The 18,420-nt window shown below is 47.6% G+C and overlaps 1 protein-coding gene across 1 annotated transcript in view; it reads right to left on the bottom strand.

Annotated features, from left to right (window-relative positions):
* Positions 1–2,239: 2,239 nt before the first annotated feature.
* KIAA1210 (KIAA1210 ortholog) overlaps positions 2,240–18,420 on the bottom strand; it is a 51,758-nt gene continuing 35,577 nt past the window's right edge. The window contains exons 7-12 of the mRNA XM_058196701.1: positions 16,818–17,018; positions 15,128–15,233; positions 11,447–12,967; positions 7,963–8,147; positions 7,188–7,272; positions 2,240–4,853 (exon numbers count right to left, since the gene is read on the bottom strand). Coding sequence (XP_058052684.1) covers positions 4,687–4,853; positions 7,188–7,272; positions 7,963–8,147; positions 11,447–12,967; positions 15,128–15,233; positions 16,818–17,018 — 2,265 coding nt within the window. The 3' untranslated portion in view covers positions 2,240–4,686. The remainder of the gene's footprint in view (positions 4,854–7,187; positions 7,273–7,962; positions 8,148–11,446; positions 12,968–15,127; positions 15,234–16,817; positions 17,019–18,420) is intronic.

An 18,420-nucleotide genomic window follows, 5' to 3' on the forward strand; every position in this document is an offset into this window, starting at 1 on the left:
GGCCTGGCTGGACCCTAGGTTTCGTAGGCAGGAGAGGCGGGAACAACAGAAGCAGGGGTGGGGCAGGCCTAGGAAGTGCTGAGTCATGGAGCCACACCCCACAGGATATAAAAGCAGCAAGGGCTGCTATGCCTCTTCGTAGCAGGCAAATCAACTGCTTGACTAGAGCTGAAGTACTGTTTGTTGACTCATCGGCATCGAGGGAGATAACAGAGACACTTGGCAGACGCTCGCTCGTTTGCTGCCAGAGCTGATAGTGCCGGCTAATTAAGCCATCGCTCAGACTGAGGCGAGGGGGCACAGAACAGGCTTCGAAGGAAAAAGACTTAACAGCAGAGTAAGAAAAGCGCCAAGTAAACATTCTGCTTTAATGCAGGGATCTGGATTAGGGCCATGAAGTAAATTCGGCACGAGTCGGGGAAGGATTTTTAATTGCTCAGGGTGAGAAATTAGGAAAGCCGTTTAAATCCGCTTCTGGCAGCTCTCTTTAAAGTTTTCTCTGCCCTCTGCTGGTTATTAATGTCTACAGTATATCGTAGTTTAATGGAAAGAAGGGCTAGGGGTGACCTAATAGCAGCATTCCAGTATTTGAGGGGCTGCCACAAAGAAGTAAGGGGGGGGGTGTCAACCTATTTTCCAAAGCACCAGAAGGCAGGAGAAGCAGCAATGGATGGAAACCATTCAAGGAGAGAAGCAACCTGGAATTAAGGAGAAATTTCCTGACAGTGTGGATAATCAACCAGTGGAACTACTTGCCACCAGAAGTTGTGGGCGCTCCGTCTTAAAAACTGGAGATTTTTAAAGAAGAGATTGGACAGCCATTTGTCTGAAATGGTTTAGGGTCTCCTGCGTGACCAGGAGGTTGGACCTCCAAGGTCCCTTCCAATTCTGTTAGCGTGTTTTTGAGAACCGTTTTGCTGCAGAGGTTAAACGACTAGGTTAGAAACAGGGAGACGGTGAGTTCTAGTCCTGCCTCGGGCACAAAACCGACTGGGTGCTTTTGGGCCGGTCAGTCTCGCTCAGCCCTAGGAAGAAAAGCAAGCAAGGGGAAAACCATTTCTCAGAAATGGTTAATCTTTTTGGTGCCGAGTGCCAAATCGTGCGCATGTGCAAATGCACACGTGTGTGGCCGAACCCCCAAAACGCAATGTGAGCGCTCACCCCCCGCGCATGCGCCCCAGGCCGCCCTGCACCCCATTTTGGCTTCAAGGTTGGTGCAAGAGGCTTTCCGGGCCCAAAATGGGGAACGGGGGGGCATGCTAGGGCCCCCGGTGCCCCGGTTTGGGCCTGGAAAGCCTGCGCACACACACCGTGCATGCAACCCCCAACGCATGCACAGACGCGTCCCTCGTATGCGCCCCTCCCTCTGAGCAAGCACAGCAGTGGCGTAGGGTTTCCTGCCTAAGCAGGGGGTTGGACTAGAAGACCTCCAAGGTCCCTTTCAACTCTGTTCTTCTATTCTGCTCTGTTCTGTTATTCTATTCTATTGTATTCTATTCTATTCCTAATTCATATTCTATTCTATATAAGTCCCGGGTACTTACTGCTGTTACCTTATGCCTCCCACCGACCCGTACGCTCACACAGAGAGGGTCTACTCAGGGTGCCGTCCGCCAAACAATGTCGGCTGGCGGCCCCCGGGGGTAGGGCCTTCTCTGTTGGAGCTCCTACTCTTTGGAACGAACTTCCCCTAGGTTTACGCCAATTGCCTGATCTTCGGACCTTTCGCCGTGAGCTGAAAACACATTTATTTATTCAAGCGGGACTGGCTTAAAAGTTTTATTAAATTTTATTGGGGCTATGTATGAATTTTAGAGTTTTAAAATTGACTGTTTTAAATTTCGGCCATTTATATAATTATGCTTGGTTTTAAGTTTTTTGTTTTAATGTGTATATTGTATGGTTTTATTACTTGGCTGTACACCACCTTGAGTCCTTCGGGAGAAGGGCGGTATAAAAATCTAAATAAAAAACTAAAACTAAAACTATTCCTAATTCATATTCTATTCTATTCTATTCTATTCTATTCTATTCTATTCTAAATTCATATTCTATTCTATTCCTAATTCATATTCTATTCTATTCTATTCCTAATTCATATTCTATTCTATTCTATTCTATTCTATTCTATTCTATTCTATTCTATTCTATTCCTAATTCATATTCTTTTCTATTCTATTCTATTCTATTCTAGAATAAAACAAAACCAAAAAATAGAAAAAGTCGGGAGATCCAAAAAAACTTGTGAAAATAAACCAACAGCATCTACTTACCTTTTATTGAAAAGCTATTTATTGACATATTTTTTTTTAAAAAAAATCCCAACCGTAACAGACACGAGAAAAATAAGAAGACGTATTGCTTTTCTGTTCGCTTGTGCAGAGCAAAAGAGATGTCACTCAAGTGTTGAGAAGTTAGGGCAAGTGGTCGGGGGTAGGACTGAAACGGGTTAATTCCGAGAGCGAAGAGTTAATTGCAGGACCCGATTTCTTGATCTGGTAGCTTCAAAAAAAAATTTAAAAAATCAATCCGCTACGATGAGACAGTCTATTGACGTGGGCAGAGAACAGAGGTAAATATCTTCACTGTTGGAAAACTACAAGCCAGGATCCATATCTGTCAGGGTTTGGCAACCCGAAGATGGGCGGACTTCAAGCCAGCCAACTCTGGGGATTGAAGCCCATCCATCTTCAAGCGGTCAAGTCTGAGAAGAATTGGCCTAGATCAGGAGTGTCAAAACTCAAGGCCTGGAGGTCAGGGTTGGGTTCTACTCATCTCCGCTACCGGTTCGCAACGAGGGCATGTGCGCAGATCGTTCAGGATGACGTCTGGGTGGGTGGGCGGAGCCTCCCACCGCCGTTACTACCGGTTCACAAGAACCGGACCAAACGGGGAGCAACCCACAACTGCTGGGAGGTGGGGGGGGGCAGATCCAGCCCGCAGAGTGCTTAAATCTGTCGTGGAACAACAAAAGACCAGTCAGCAGTACTTCGGCCTGGCCCAGGCCGACTGAGTGCTGACTTACAACCTGGTGGTAGCCGTTTCCGTTGGCAGAGTGGCCGTCGCAGCCAAAAACGCAGCTTGCGCCCCTCCCGAGCTCCGTTTTTGTTGGCAGACGGCTAGCAAAACTAACTTGTTTGCCCTCCACTGCCTAGGGCTCTGGACAGCTTTGAGCCGCCATCCAGGGGTCCTTCACGTGGCCTGAGAGGGATGGCGAGGCTCTTCTGGAGGGCGAGGGTTTGGCGCTCTCCCTGGTCTCGCCTTCTTCCACTGGCGACAGTGGATTCCCCTGCAGCCAGTGGTGGAATTCAAATTTATTTTTATTACTGGTTCTGTGGGCGTGGCTTGGTGGGTGTGGTGGGCGTGGCAGGGGAAGGCTAATCCAAAATCCCCATTCCGTCCCCACTTCCGGGGAAGGATACTGCCAAATCCCCATTCCCACTCCACTCCTGGAGGAAGGATATTGCAAAATCTCCATTCCCACCCCACTCTGGGGCCAGCCAGAGGTGGTCTTTGCTGGTTCTCCGAACTATTCAAAATTTCCTCTACCAGTTTTCCAGAACTTGTCAGAACCTGCTGGATCTCACCCTATGTCCCCAGGCCCGCCCAGGCCACCACAGGCTCTCCCAAACACGAGTGATGTTGAGCTGGCCATGCCCATTCTGGCTACACCATCCATCCCACCCACCCCCCTTGAGGTCAAACCCAACCCTGATGTGGCTCTCAATGAAATCGAGTTTGACATCCCTGGCTTAGATCATCTATGTCCCAACAGGCTGTAAGGAAGGACAGAAGTTCCAGCAGAAGCTTCGTCTACCTTGGGCAAACACTGATCGGCGGTGTTGTGTCTCGTCCGATCTCACCTCAGCCGGGGTCTTCTTATCTGCTTCCGAACACGGAGGAATGTTCTAGAATGCCTCCCGGCCCCAGCCCTGGCTCCATGCCCGGACAGGCTGAAGAGGAAGAAATACCTCCAGCCCCCAGCTCTGGCTCCATGCCCAGGCAAACGGAGCAACTAGACCCCTCCCCCTCCTCCACAGCATGTGAGCCTGAGGGAGGTCAATTACCAACAGCTGCCGACTGGAGTGACCCTCGCGTCAGAAGACTTGATAGGCAGAGGCAACAGAAGGAAGGGAGGGGCAGGCCTGGATAAGTGCTGAGTCATGGAGCCACACCCCATGGCCTATATAAAGGATCTGCTTTCTGGCATTCTCTGAGTCAGGCAAAGTCTAAACATATCTTGCTGAAGTCACTTTCTGGTCTCCTGCCTGCCTTGAGGACTTTGCTAGGACTTTGGCAGAGTTGCAGAGGCACGCCTGATTCGGATTTCCTTGACCCGGCCGTCAGCGGAGGAGTGGGACACGACAGGCGGAAGGAATCATCAAACATCAATCATCAGCAGAAGTCTTGGTCTTCAAGGAGCTGGCTCAGCTTCCCCACTTGGATTGTGGCTCCCAGCGGACAGCCAGCATGGAAAATGACCTCAGATGGTCGGGCCAAGGCACACATTTTGGCAGAGGCGCCAAATTCTTTTAGGAATTCAAAGTTTTAAAACAGGATCGGCGTTTCTCGGATGTTCTACAAACGTGTTCGCGGTCAGCTTTCAGCTACTAACACTGCTACCTGCAGCAGATAGTGAGAAGTTTTTTTGTGTGTGTGTATGTGTGTGTGTGTGTTTTCCACCGGCTATTGAACGGTTTGAGGCATTTCGCTCCATGCTTTGGCCTTCTTCTTAGCCAGAGACAGCCACGGAGGTTCGGTGGCGCTGCAGGAAGCCACGGGAAGGATTGGTGGTAATCTGGTCTCCTTTTCCACCCGAGGACTTTCTTGGGGGAGGAATCTGGGATGTCCTTCTGAAAAAACAATGCGGGACGTCAAGAAGGTCTGAAGGCTACAGATGCCTAAGAAGAATCGCATCGTTTTTTGGTTTTCCCCAAGATGCTTTTTTTCCAAAAGGCAATTTGCCTTTTTTAAAAACTTCTTTGAAAACGTTTTGCTTCCTCTCTTCCTTCCTCCTTTTCCTCCTCCTTTCCCATTTTCCTTTTTTCTCCTTCTTTTCTTCTCTATCTTCCTTCCTTTCTTTTTTCCTTATCTCTGTCTTTTCCTTCCATCCATCTCTCTGCCTTCCTTTCTTTCTTTGTCTTTCTTTCTTCCTTCCCTTCCTTCCTTCCTTCCTTCCTTCCTTCCTTATCTCTTTCTCTGTCTTCCTTCCTTCTTTATCTCTTGATCTGCCTTCCTTCCTTCCTTCCTTCCTTCCTTCCTTCCTTCCTTCCTTCCTTCCTTCCTTCCTTCCTTCCTTCCTTCCTTCCTTCCTTCCTTCCTTATCTCTTCCTCTTCCTTCCTCCTTTTCCTCCTCCTTTCCCATTTTCCTTTTTCTCCTTCTTTTCTTCTCTATCTTCCTTCCTTTCTTTTTTCCTTATCTCTGTCTTTTCCTTCCATCCATCTCTCTGCCTTCCTTTCTTTCTTTGTCTTTCTTTCTTCCTTCCCTTCCTTCCTTCCTTCCTTTCCCTTCCCTTCCCTTCCTTATCTCTTTCTCTGTCTTCCTTCCTTCTTTATCTCTTGATCTGCCTTCCTTCCTTCCTTCCTTCCTTCCTTCCTTCCTTCCTTCCTTCCTTCCTTCCTTCCTTCCTTCCTTCCCTTCCCTTCCCTTCCCTTCCCTTCCCTTCCTTATCTCTTCCTCTTTCTTCCTTCCTTCCTCATCTTGCGGGCCGCGAGTTTGACACCCCTGAGATTCTAGAACATTTAGGCTAAGAAATTGTGCTTTTGGAGTAATTGATGTCACACCGAAAACATTGCAATATTTGTGGTACGGATCTATTCGGCCAGCGATAGGGCTTGAAGGGAAACGAATTTGCTATTCCTATTCTTAGCATCACAGTGAGCGAAGACAGCTGTGCTAACGCCTTGCAAGGGGCCGAGATGGGCCTCTTTATCTGGTCTAGGACAGCTGTTCTTCTGAAAAAAAAATAAGGAAAGGAACAGGAAGTGGGTTTGAGCATGCAACATGATAATTTCATTGACCTTCCAAATTCTGAATTAGACCAACAAGCAGCTATTTATTTTGTCCAAGGAAGACAAGATCAAACAAAAAGGAACTTACAATTACTTCTAACAAAATGAAATTCCGTGTGGTGAAAAAAGTAAGGTTCTACATTTTGGCAAGTAAAACCAAATGCACAGGTACAGTATATAGGTGGTACCTGGCTCAATAGTAGTAACTGAGAGGGATCTTGGAGTCCTATTGGACAATTCACTTAAATAAGAGCCAGCAGTGTGTGGCAGCTGCCAAAAAAGCCAACACAGTTCTGGGCTGCATAAACAGAGGGATAGACTCAAGATCACATGAAGTGTTCATACTACTTTATAAGGCCTTGGTAAAGCCACATTTGGAATATTGCATCCAGTTTTGGTTGCCACGATGTAAAAAAGATGCTGAGACTCTAGAAAGAGTGCAGAGAAGAGCAACCAAGATGATTAGGGGACTGGAGGCTAAAACATATGAAGAACAGCTGCAGGAACTCGGTATGTCTAGTTTCATGAAAAGAAGGACTAGGGGAGACATGATAGCAGTGTTCCAATATCTCAGGGGCTGTCACAAAGAAGAGGGAGTCAAGCTATTCTCCAAAGCACCTGAGGGCAGGACGAGAAGCAATGGGTGGAAACTAATCAAGGAGAGAAGCAACCTAGAACTAAGGAGCAATTTCCTGACAGTTAGAACAATTCATCAATGGAAGAACTTGCCTCCAGAAGTTGCGAATGAATGCTCCAACACTGGAAATGTTTAAGAAGAGATTGGATAACGACCATTTGTCTGAAGTGGTGTAGGGCAGTGATGGTACCGAGTGCCCAAACCGGAACACCCATGCGTGTTGCACGCACCAGAGCACCGGAAACCCAGCTGGATGGCGCGCACATTCCTGGTTTTTGTGTGTTTTTAGGGCTGTTTTCAAATCGTTTTTCAGGCCGATTTCAGGCCGTTTCCCAGCGCTCCCGCACCCACAAAGACCAGCTGGCCGGCACACATGTGCCAGAAACCAGTTAGTGACAGCACATGTGCCCCAAAAGAAGGCTCTGTGTGCCACCTCTGGCACATGTGTACATCACAGGTAATAGCATCTCCTGCCTGAGCGGGGGGTTGGACTAGAAGACCTCCAAAGTCCCATCCAGTTCTGTTATTCCGTTATTACCTTTGGCAGCCAATGGCCCGGACTTCAACGGTACTTTACTCTCCAATAGATGCACATTTTGGTTAGGATCAGTTTTCTGTAGTTGCTGTAAAGTTTAAAAAAGAAAAAACAAAGTTGGCCACACCCACACAGTCACATTACCACCATCACCCCACCAAACTACGCCCACAAAACTGGTAGTAACAAATTTTACATTTCATCCCTGGGTGTTACTTCAATATCTGTGTTGTGTCTGCGCCCCCTGAGGCGGGCCCCCTGCCAGAAAGTGACTTGGAAAGTGAGGGGGAAGGGCCGTCAGGACTTACCTCGGGAGCACCGGCTTCCCTGGCTCAGCTCCAGGAGCCAGAGGCAGGCCAGGTGGAGGAGATGACGAGGCCTCCGTCCCCTGACTCCCCCCCCCACCAGGCCACGCCTCCAGACCCAGCTGATGGCAATCAGGCCTGGCTGGACCCTAGGTTTCATAGATAGGAGAAGCGGGAACAACAGAAGCATGGGTGGGGCAGGCCTAGGAAGTGCTGAGTCATGGAGCCACACCCCACAGGATATAAAGGCAGCAAGAGCTGCTGTGCCTCTTCGTAGCAGGCAAATTAACTGCTTAACTAAGAGCTGAAGTACTGTTTGTTCCTGGGTAACTCATCGGCGTTGACAAAGATAACAGAGACACTTGGAAGACACTCGCTAGTTTGCTGCCAGAGCTGATAGTGCCGGCTAATTAAGCCATCGCTCGGACGGAGGCGAGGGGGGACAGAACAATCTGTGTGTATTTCAACCGTACCTTTTCCAGGTAAGTTGCGCTTATAACCTTTGCATCCTCTTTTCCCGTTTTGGCTGTCGCGTCCTCTCTCTTTTTCGGTCCCTTGGTCGCCCCATCGTCCTGGAATCCTTGCTGCTTCTGTTTTGCCACGGAGACCCAAGTCGGCTGAACAGAGGCGCTTCCCGAAACCACTGCAGGGGGTTGTTCTAGAAGAGAAAGGGGTGGAAACACAGCTCCACATTTCAGGATTTGCCTTCTCGGCTGGGACCTACCTGCGCTCTACTCTAAGCCTGCCTCTTCACCTTCTAGCAGGGATCTACCTGTTGCAGGTGGAGCAGGCTCTCCTGTTAGGTACAGCAAAGCTGCAGCTTTTAGTGCCAACCAGCAGTGGTGAAGTGTAAAATTTGTTACTACTGTTCTGTGGGTGTGGTTTAGTGGCGGGTGGTGGTAATGTGACTGGGTGGGTGTGGCCAACTTTTTTTTTTACTTTTAAAAGCATTTTTTCTACAACCTCTTCTGCCGAAGAGGTGGTAGAAAAAATGCTTTTAAAAGGCTCCTCTGATGATCCCAGCTGAGTTGCCTGATCATCAGAGGCTTTTCTTTTCTTATAAAAGCTTTTTTTTTTTTTGCCTTTAAAAGAAAAAAAAGCCTCTGACGATCAGGCAACTCAGCTGGGATCATCAGAGGAGCCTTTTAAAAGCATTTTTGCTACAACCTCTTCAGCCGAAGAGGTTTTAAAAGCCTCTGACGATCCCAGCTGAGCCGTGCGTTCATCAGAGGCTTTTTTTCTTAAAAGCATTTTTTCGGCTGAAGAAAAAATGCTTTTAAAAGTAAAAAAAAACAACCCTCTGATGACTGCGTGGCTCAGTTGGGCATGGGGAGGGAGAGCAGGGATTTTTGCTACCGGTTCTCTGAACCACCCACCACCATCGCTACTGGATCGGGAGATCCGGTCTGAACCAGGAGCATTTCACCCCTGCCAACCAGTATCAGTCCAAATACCCTCCGTTATTTTCATGACTTTGAAAGAACCTTTTCTCCAAAGCACCAGAAAGGCAAGACGAGAAGCGACGGAGGGAAACTAACCAAGGAGAGAAGCAACCTAGAACTAAGGAGAAAGTTCCTGACAGTTGGGAACGTGGAACTGGATTGCCTCCAGAAATCGTAGGTGCTCCATCCGTGGAGGCTTTACAGCAGAAGAGACTGGGCAGCTATTTGTCCAAAATGGCATAGGGTCTTCTGCTTGAATAGGGGGTTGGACTAGAACCGTGATGGCGAATCGATGGCATACGAGCGTTGCCCTAGCTCAGCTCCAGCTGATTTTTGGGCCTTCCGGGCCACCAGAAGTCGGGAAACGGGCTGTTTCCATCCTCCAGAAGGCCTCTGGGGGTGGGTGGGGCAGGCTGTTTTCGCCCTCCCCAGGCTCCTAGAAAGCCACTGGAGCCTTGAGAGGGCGGAAAACAGGCCTACCAGGTCCACTGTGCCATCATGTGCCAAAAGCGGGGGGAATGTGGAGGAGTCGTGCGAGCATGCGCAGGGGCATGGGGCACGGGGGTGCATTAAATTATGGGTGTGGGCACGCACATGTGCAACCCCCTGCACTTCCCCCCCCCACCGCTTTTGGTATGCAATGGCAAAAAGGTTAAACTAGAAGATCTCCGAGGTCGACGCTGTGATTCTATTAAAATTGTGGCGAGGTTGATTTTTAGCACGGCAAGCAAACTGAAGGAGAGGGAGCGGAGTCAAGAGAGGAAGCAGCCTGGAATCATTACATTCCCACAATCGGTCCAAGTTCAACCCCTCTTGACTTCTGCTGTGCTGTGTCTTCAGCTCCCGAGCCTGGCCTCCTGGCACAGAGTGACTCAGAGAGTGAGGGGGAAGAGCCGACAGAGCTTCCCTCTGCAGGACCATCCTCTCTGGCTCTGCTCCAGGTTCCAGAGGCAGGCCAGGTGGAGGAGATGATGAGGCTTCTTTCTCCCGCACCTTCCCCCTCCCAGGCAACGCCTCCAGACCCAGCTGCTGACAATCAGTCCTGGTTAAATCCCAGGCATCGCAGAAAGGAGACGCGGGAACAACAAAAGAAAGGGTGGGGCAGGCCTAGAGAGTGCTGAATCACGGAGCCACACCCCACAGGGTATAAAACTAGAAGGAGCTGCTCTATAGCTTCTTGTGACGGACAAAAACTGACTCTTGGAAACTTTGGCTGCAATATTTCGAGACTTTGGCTTCTGGATTTCTGTTTATTTCTGAACTCTTGGTTGCTCCAGCAACTAACTGCAGTTACACTAGCTTCTGAGGAGATAAGAGAGCTTGGGCAAGCAATCGCAGGTTCATTGCCAGAACTGATATCTGTCGTAGAAATAAATTGCTGGCAGATATAGTCATCTCGCGTGTCTTCCTGGTTGTGGTTAGGGGGGGACAGAACATGTTGACTTTTAACTAGCACCAGCTTAGTGCTGACCATTAATTGACTAGATTCCTGCAAGCAATAAATCACCTTAACTGGAAATTAATGTGTGGTGCCGTCTCTTCCCGCTTGAGACCTTCTGCAAAATGGAGACCTCGGGGTATGCTCTACTCAGTGGTGGGTTGCTACTGGTTCACCCTGTAGGCGAACTGGTAGCGGTGGCGGTGGAAGTCTCCAGCCACCCACCCAGACGCTTCTGCACATGCGTGCATGCAAGCGCATGCCCACGAGCGAACCGGTACCGCCGGGTTTTGAAACTTGCCCCTGGCTCTACTACAATGCCCATCAATTTCCCACTGTACAGCGACTACAGTGTAACTAGAGAAGATTCCCCTTCACCCAAAGAGAAAGGGAGGTGTTCTGTCCCCCCTCGCCTCCATCTGAGTGACGGCTTAATTAGCCGGCACTATCAGCTCTGGCAGCAAACTAGCGAGCGTCTGCCAAGTGACTCTGTTATCTGCCTTGATGCTGATGAGTCACCCAGGAACAAACAGTACTTCAGCTCTTAGTTAAGCAATTAATTTGCCTGCTACGAAGAGGCACAGCAGCTCTTGCTGCCTTTATATCCTGTGGGGTGTGGCTCCATGATACAGCACTTCCTCGGCCTGCCCCACCCCTGCTTCTGTTGTTCCCGCCTCTCCTGCCTACGAAACCTAGGGTCCAGCCAGGCCTGATTGCCATCAGCCGGGTCTGGAGGCGTGGCCTGGTGGGGGAAAGAGTCAGGGGACAGAGGCTTCGTTATCTCCTCCACCTGGCCTGCCTCTGGCTCCAGGAGCTGAGCCAGGGAAGCCGGTGCTCCCGAGGTAAGTCCTGACGGCCCTTCCCCCTCACTTTCCAAGTCACTTTCTGGCAGGGGCCCGGCTCGGGGGGCGCAGACACAACAGGAGGGAAGGAAAGAGACAATCAGATTTGCACGATTCTGTTACTACACCTGTTAGAATGAAAGTTGCATAGGTTAGCAATGACCACTACGGCATCGGTTGCTTAGCTTGGCCTACCTTGTTGGCCAACGTTCTCCCACCTCAGTAAGAGAAATACCTGAAGGTTTGCTTGCTTGTGGCTTGGTGCCTCCTTCTCCAGCTTTGGTCTTCTGCAGCTTGGTGCCTTTTTCTCCAGCTTTGGTCTTCTGCAGATTTTTCTCTTGGATGCCGGAGTTTGCAACCAAACCCTTAACACCCGTGGTAAAATTTTGAAGGTTGGTTCCAGAATTTGGTGCCTTGATTTCGGTTTTGACAGAGGATGGTGAAAGAACTGCCAGTGGTGCCAGCTTGGGGGGGTCCCAGTGATGTTCTGTTTGGTACTTTAGCAAAGAAGAAGTTCTCCTTAGTTTCACTCCAAAGGGACTTTCACAGTTTTGGACTTCCTCACTGGAAGAATTTAAGGTGACCCCCGTGTTTCTATTAGCCCTGTCAAATCTTTCAGGAGTGTTTAATATTTGTGAGCCTCCATCGAGTGGAGAAGTTCCTTCAAACAATTCTGGTTTTACGGGAGATGTTGGAGAATTTTGAGGGCAGGAATTGTCGACCGAGTTTGAACCTCCCGAGAGAGACCTCTGCCAGGCTGGAGCGATGGTGAATCTCACGGGCTTCACAGAAGGTGGCTTCGTCTGGCTCTTGACCACCTCTGTAGCTTTGCTTTCTTCCTCGGTGATGACGTTTCCCAGCTGAGCTCCAGGAGCGCTGACAGGAGGGAGAGTTTTGGAAGCCACCTCGGTTGATCCCATAGTGGATGGTCTTCCAGAAGAAAGGCTACCCAACTCTTGAACGGTGCTGTCCGCAGGTAGGAGGCACGGTTTCTTACCCATTGCATTCAGAAGCATAGGTCTATCAGGATCAACCTCCAATGTGGACAATGTGCCCTGCAGAGAATCCGTTGGCTTCCCAGGGCCTTGAGAAGGCTGAAGTTCCATGTCTGAAGGCCCTCTTCCATCTTCATCGACAGCATGCCTGTTCTTGTGTGTTAAGTCCTTTGGGGCATTTGAGGAGGCCTTCAGAGCAGACGAAGAAAGCTGTGGAACACCCAACACGAAATCTGCCTCCCGAGAAGGAGATCTTTCTCCACCAACAGCTCTATCACATGCTCTGTGTCGGTTCCTGGCAGGTTTAGAAACATTTGCTTGGGCATCTGTTCGTTGTGAGCGAGCTATCTGCTTATCTTCTGCTCCAGGTTCTTTTCCTCCCTCACTCTTTGGCAAAGCAGAAGGCGATGCATTATGGAGGCCAATGGGTTTGGACTTCAAGTGGAAACATTCGGAGTTCTCCGTGACTTCTGGACCACTCTGTGCTTTTTGATCACAAGTTCCTGTCTTCTCCTCAATGTCCACATTCTCTCCTTCTCCGTCTTTGATGAGACAGGATGGTTCATTTGGAGAGGGCTTGGTGGAGCTCAATTGGAGCTGGGTCTCCGGCAAGTTCTGGGCATCCGATATCAAGACAGACTTTCCATCTCCCCAGAGGCCAATGGTGGAAGAAGAAGGCAAAGCTTCAAAGTTTCTGGTCCCAGGTGATGCATGGTCGGTCCCATCTTCGTTGACGTTCACCACACGGTGGCTCAACAAGCCTAGAGAAGAAAAATGAAGAGAAGAGAAGGTTAAGGGTTTCCAAAAATTATAAAACTTCATCTCATTTATCTTGACCATGTCATGCAGGGGAATTCACTGGGGGGAAAAATAATTAATTAGCCGTAGAGAGAAACCAGGCTGCCACAATGGCTGGACCCCCTCCAAGCCGATACCAGCCAGAGTATGGAACGACTCAAAGAAGCAGCGCAAGACCGCAAGATGTGGAGAGACCAGGCCCATGGAATCACCAAGAGTTGGACACAACTGAATGGATAACATCATCAGCATCGTCGCTACCATCACCACCATCATCTCCAACATCAACATCATCATCATCACCACCATCATCAACATCATCATCATAATTATCACCACCATCATCGTCATCAACATCCTCTTCAATATTATCTTCATCAACCTCACCACCACCATCATCATCAACATCATCTTCATCAACATCACTGACATCATCGTCGTCACCATCACCATCTTCTTCATCATCATCACCATCATCACCATCATCTGCTTGGGGGAGGGGGGGTTGGAGTAGGTCAATGGTCTCCAACCTTGGCAACTTTAAGCCTGGAGGACTTCAACTCCCAGAATTCTGGGAGTTGAAGTCCTCCAGGCTTAAAGTTGCCAAGGTTGGAGACCCCTGGAGTAGATCACCTACCAGGTCCCTTCCAACTCTGTTCATCTGTATCTGTACCTCCCTCATACCATCATCCTCATCATCATCTTCATCCACATCCTCATCAACATCCTCATCATATCATCTTCATCATCATCCTCATTGGTTTCCAGCCTTCACATCTCAACACAAGAAAGCTCTTGGTTACCTCTAAAAATATGTACCACGTACTGGTTGTAGGAGACAAGCAAGCTGAGCACAAGGGTGGGGTCAAACGCATTGTTACTCTGGAGCAGTAGACTCACTAACAATGTCCTGCTGGAGCAGGGTTGGACTAGATGAGCTCCAGGTCCCTTCCAGCCCTGGATTATCCTCTGAAGGTGAGTCTAGTGTCAGATTTGTAGTCCTTCCTTCCACTCCTTTTTCCTCCCTCTTTCTTTCTTTCTTTCTTTCTTTCTTCCTTCCTTCCTTCCTTCCTTCCTTCCTTCCTTCCTTCCTTCCTTCCCTCTTTCTCTCTCTCTCTTTCTCTCTCTCTCTCTTTCTCTCTCTCTCTCTTTCTCTCTCAAACGAACCCCCCCACCCACCCCATTTTTTGCCTACACCCCCATTTTTTGCCTAGCAGGCTTCAGCTTTTTTACCTTTTTAAAAAATGCTTTTAAAAGTAAAAATGCTTTTAAAAGTGATCGCGTGGCTCAGCTGGGCCGGGGGAGGCAGGGATTTTTGCTACTGGTTCTCCGAACTACCCACTACCATTGCTACCGGATCGGCTGATCCAGTCCGAACCGGAAGCATTTCACCCCTGCTCTGGAGTTCCTACAGCCCCAAAAGAGGCCTAAATCCAGTCCCCTCCCCTCCACCATTGACTCTTATCTGGGGCCAGTTCTCATTGAACTCAATAGGGCCTCTGTGGCTCAGATTGGTAAGACGGTCTGTTATTAACAGCAGCTGCCTGCAATTACTGCAGGTTCTAATCCCACCAGGCCCAAGGTTGACTCAGCCTTCCATCCTTTATAAGGTAGGTAAAATGAGGACCCAGATTGTTGGGGGCAATAAAAGTTGACTTTGTATACAATATACAAATGGATGAAGACTATTGCTAACATAGTGTAAGCCGCCCTGAGTCTTCGGAGAAGGGTGGGATATAAATGCAAATAAAAAAAAAAAGGAAGGAAGGAAGGAAGGAAGGAAGGAAGGAAGGAAGGAAGGAAGGAAGGAAGGAAGGAAGAGGCCTCTGGTGGCTCAGCAGACTAAGTCCGTCTGTTATTAACACAGCTGCCTGCAATTACTGCAGGTTCAAGTCCCACCAGGCCCAAGGTTGACTCAGCCTTCCACCCTTTATAAGGTAGGTAAAATGAGGACCCAGATTGTTGGGGGCAATAAGTTGACTTTGTATATAATATACAAATGGATGAAGACTATTGCTTAACACATTGTAAGCCGCCCTGAGTCTTCGGAGAAGGGTGGGATATAAATGCAAATAAAATAAAATAAAAATCCTGATTTCTTCCACTAACACCGTTGGCCTTACCTTCCCAAGCCTTCCTCTGACCAGCGGCGTCTTCAAGGAATTTGGAAGGGCTTCTTTTATCCTCATCAGGCTCCAGAGGTGGCTGCTTCTCCAACATCTGCTCCACCTGATGCGACAAGAGGCGACCTGCTTAGTGACCGGGACAACTTAACCCACCATAATTCCAGGCTCAACTATGATCGTAAGCCAAAGTACACCAGCTGTGTACAGAGTCGACTTGCAGAGAGAGGGGGGCAGCAAATAAATTTAATAAATGAATAAATTAAATTAAGTAGAGCCCAAAAATTTATACTGCTAAACAAAGAGACGGTGGCTAAGTGAACTTTGGCCCATTTTATGACCTTTCTTGCCGCAGTTATTAAGTGAAGCACGGCAGTTGTTAAGTGAGTGACACGGTTGTTAGGGGCTTCCCCATTGACTTTGCTTGTTAGAAGGTCGCAACAGGGGATCGCATGAACCCGGGACACTGCGACCGTCATAAATCTGAGTCGGTTGCCAAAGGTCTGAATTTGATCACGAGGATGCTACCATGGTCGTAAGTGTGAAACCCGGTCGTAAGTCACTTTTTTTGGTGCCGTTGTAACTTTGAAATGTCATTAAATGAACTGTTGCAAGTTGAGGTCTACCTATAACTATTCATCTAACTCTCTGTGGTTTACAGTTTTTTATTAGCTTATAATATAATAATTATAATAATAATATAATAATATAATAATATAATAATAACCATCTGACTGAGATGGTGTAGGGTTTCCTGCCTGGGCAGGGGGTTGGACTAGAAGGCCTCCAAGGTCCCTTCCAACTCTGATGTTATGTTATGTTATGTAATATAAAATAGGAAAATACAAAAGCACATAGAAGGAAACCAAACGGAGGGATAAAGGGAAGAGAGACGCGCAGAAAAGAAGGGGGGAAAAGGGGAAAAAAAGGCATAGACTTCCAACTCTCTCTGTTGCAGTAGAATAAGGCATTATACATCCAACCTCAACCTCTACTTTTCCATTAAAGTAACAAGGGACACGGTGGCTCAGCGGCTTAAGACGCTGAGCTTGTCAATCAGAAGGTCGGCAGTTCAGCGGTTCGAATCCCTCGTGCCGCGTAACGGGGTGAGCTCCCGCTACTTGTCCCAGTTTCTGCTAACCTAGCAGTTCGAAAGCATATAAAAAATGCAAGTAGAAAAAATAGGGACCACCTTTGGTGGGAAGATAGCAGCGTTCCGTGCGCCTTTGGCGTTGAGTCATGCCGGCCACATGACCACAGAGACGTCTTCGGACAGCGCTGGCTCTTCGGCTTTGAAACGGAGATGAGCACCGCCCCCTAGAGCCGGGAACGACTAGCACATATGTGCGAGGGGAACCTTTACCTTTTCTGTAAACTAGCCATTTCTATAACAGTAAATCTATCCAATCAGTAAAACCTAAAATCAAAATTTCATTTTTTCCCCGACACCAAGCACAAAGTCCAGAAGCGGTTTCCAAGGAGAAACAAAACTAATTGTGGCTTTCTTTTTCCCTTGGATCAAAACAGACAATTTAGCCATCTCTGCTAACTCCGTCAACTTCTGCAGCCATTCCTCCATGCTGGGGATCAAAACGTCCTACCGTTTTTGTGCATAAGTCTTGCCGGCCGTCACTAACTAAGTCTCTCACTCTCTCTTTCCCCAAAGGACCTTGTCCTAACAGCTACTCACAAGAAGGTGGCGATTCTTCTTCGCGAACCCTTTCTGCTTCCGTGGGTTCATCGCAATCCTGTGCCTGGCCGCCGAGGTGTCTAGGCAGGCCAGGGGAGAAGCCGGGGTGTTGAAATCAACCGGAATCCTCTCTCTAAGGGGCGAGACGGGACTTCCCGGAGGAACTGTGCCGCGATGCTTAGAAGGAGACCCCGAAGCGACCTACAGAAAAAGACATGACAGTGTGCTTCAACTCCCGTCTACGTTCTACATAGTATACTTTTAAACTTTTAAAAGTCTTACACTAGGCAAGAAAAACCAAAAGGACACATATAGACTGAGTGAAACGAGGCTTAATAGCAGTAACTCTTGAGAGGGATCTTGGAGTCTTAGTGGACAACCAATTAAATATGAGCCAAAAGTGTGCTGCGGCAGCCAAAAAAGCTAATGCAATCCTAAATTGCATTAACAGAGGGATACAATCAAGGGAGGTACTAATACCACTCTGTAAAGCCTTAGTAAGACCATACCTGGAATCCTGCATCCAGTTTGGGTCATCACACTATAAAAAAAAGATGTTGAGACTCTAGAAAGAGTGCAGAGAAGAGCAACCAGGATGATGAGGGGACTGGAGGCTAAAACATACAATGAACGGTTGCAGGAACTGGGTATGTCTAGTTTGATGAAAAGAAGGATTAGGGGTGACATGATAGCAGTCTTCCAATATTCGAGTGGCTGCCACAGAGAGGAAGAGGTCAAACTATTTTCCAAAGCACCTGAAGGCCAGACAAGGAATAATGGATGGAAACTGAACAAGGAGAGAAGCAACCTAAAAATAAGGAGAATTTTTCTGACAGTGAGAACAATCAACCCATGGAACAGAAGTTGCCTTCAGAAGTTGTGGGAGCTTCATCCCTGGAAACTTTCAAGAAGAAATTGAACTGCCCTCTGTCAGAAATGGTGTAGGATCTCCTGCTTGGGCAGGGGGTTGGACTAGATGACCTACAAGGTCCCTTCCAACTTTGTTAATCTAATATCTAAACTTTTTTAAAAAAATTGTTAGCAATTTTCTTCTTGCTCGTAATCTGGTGGTACTCAGGTTATTATACAATTGAGCCCTACATGTACACTGCTAAGTGAAACATTGGTTAAGAATAGAATAGAATAGAATAGAAGAATAGAATAGAATAGAATAGAATAGAAGAATAGAATAGAATAGAGTAGAGTAGAGTAGAATAGAATAGAATAGAAAAATAGAATAGAATAGAATAGAAAAATAGAATAGAATAGAATAGAAGAATAGAATAGAATAGAATAATAGAATAGAATAGAATAGAGTAGAATAGAATAGAATAGAGTAGAGTAGAGTAGAGTAGAATAGAATAGAATAGAATAGAAAAATAGAATAGAATAGAATAGAAAAATAGAATAGAATAGAATAGAGTAGAGTAGAATAGAATAGAATAGAAATAGAGTAGAGTAGAGTAGAGTAGAATAGAATAGAATAGAATAGAATAGAAAAATAGAATAGAATAGAATAGAAAAATAGAATAGAATAGAATAGAAGAATAGAATAGAATAGAATAATAGAATAGAATAGAATAGAGTAGAGTAGAGTAGAGTA

Source organism: Ahaetulla prasina, chromosome 11 (genome assembly GCF_028640845.1).
Source record: "Ahaetulla prasina isolate Xishuangbanna chromosome 11, ASM2864084v1, whole genome shotgun sequence".
Taxonomy (NCBI): Eukaryota; Metazoa; Chordata; class Lepidosauria; order Squamata; family Colubridae; genus Ahaetulla; species Ahaetulla prasina.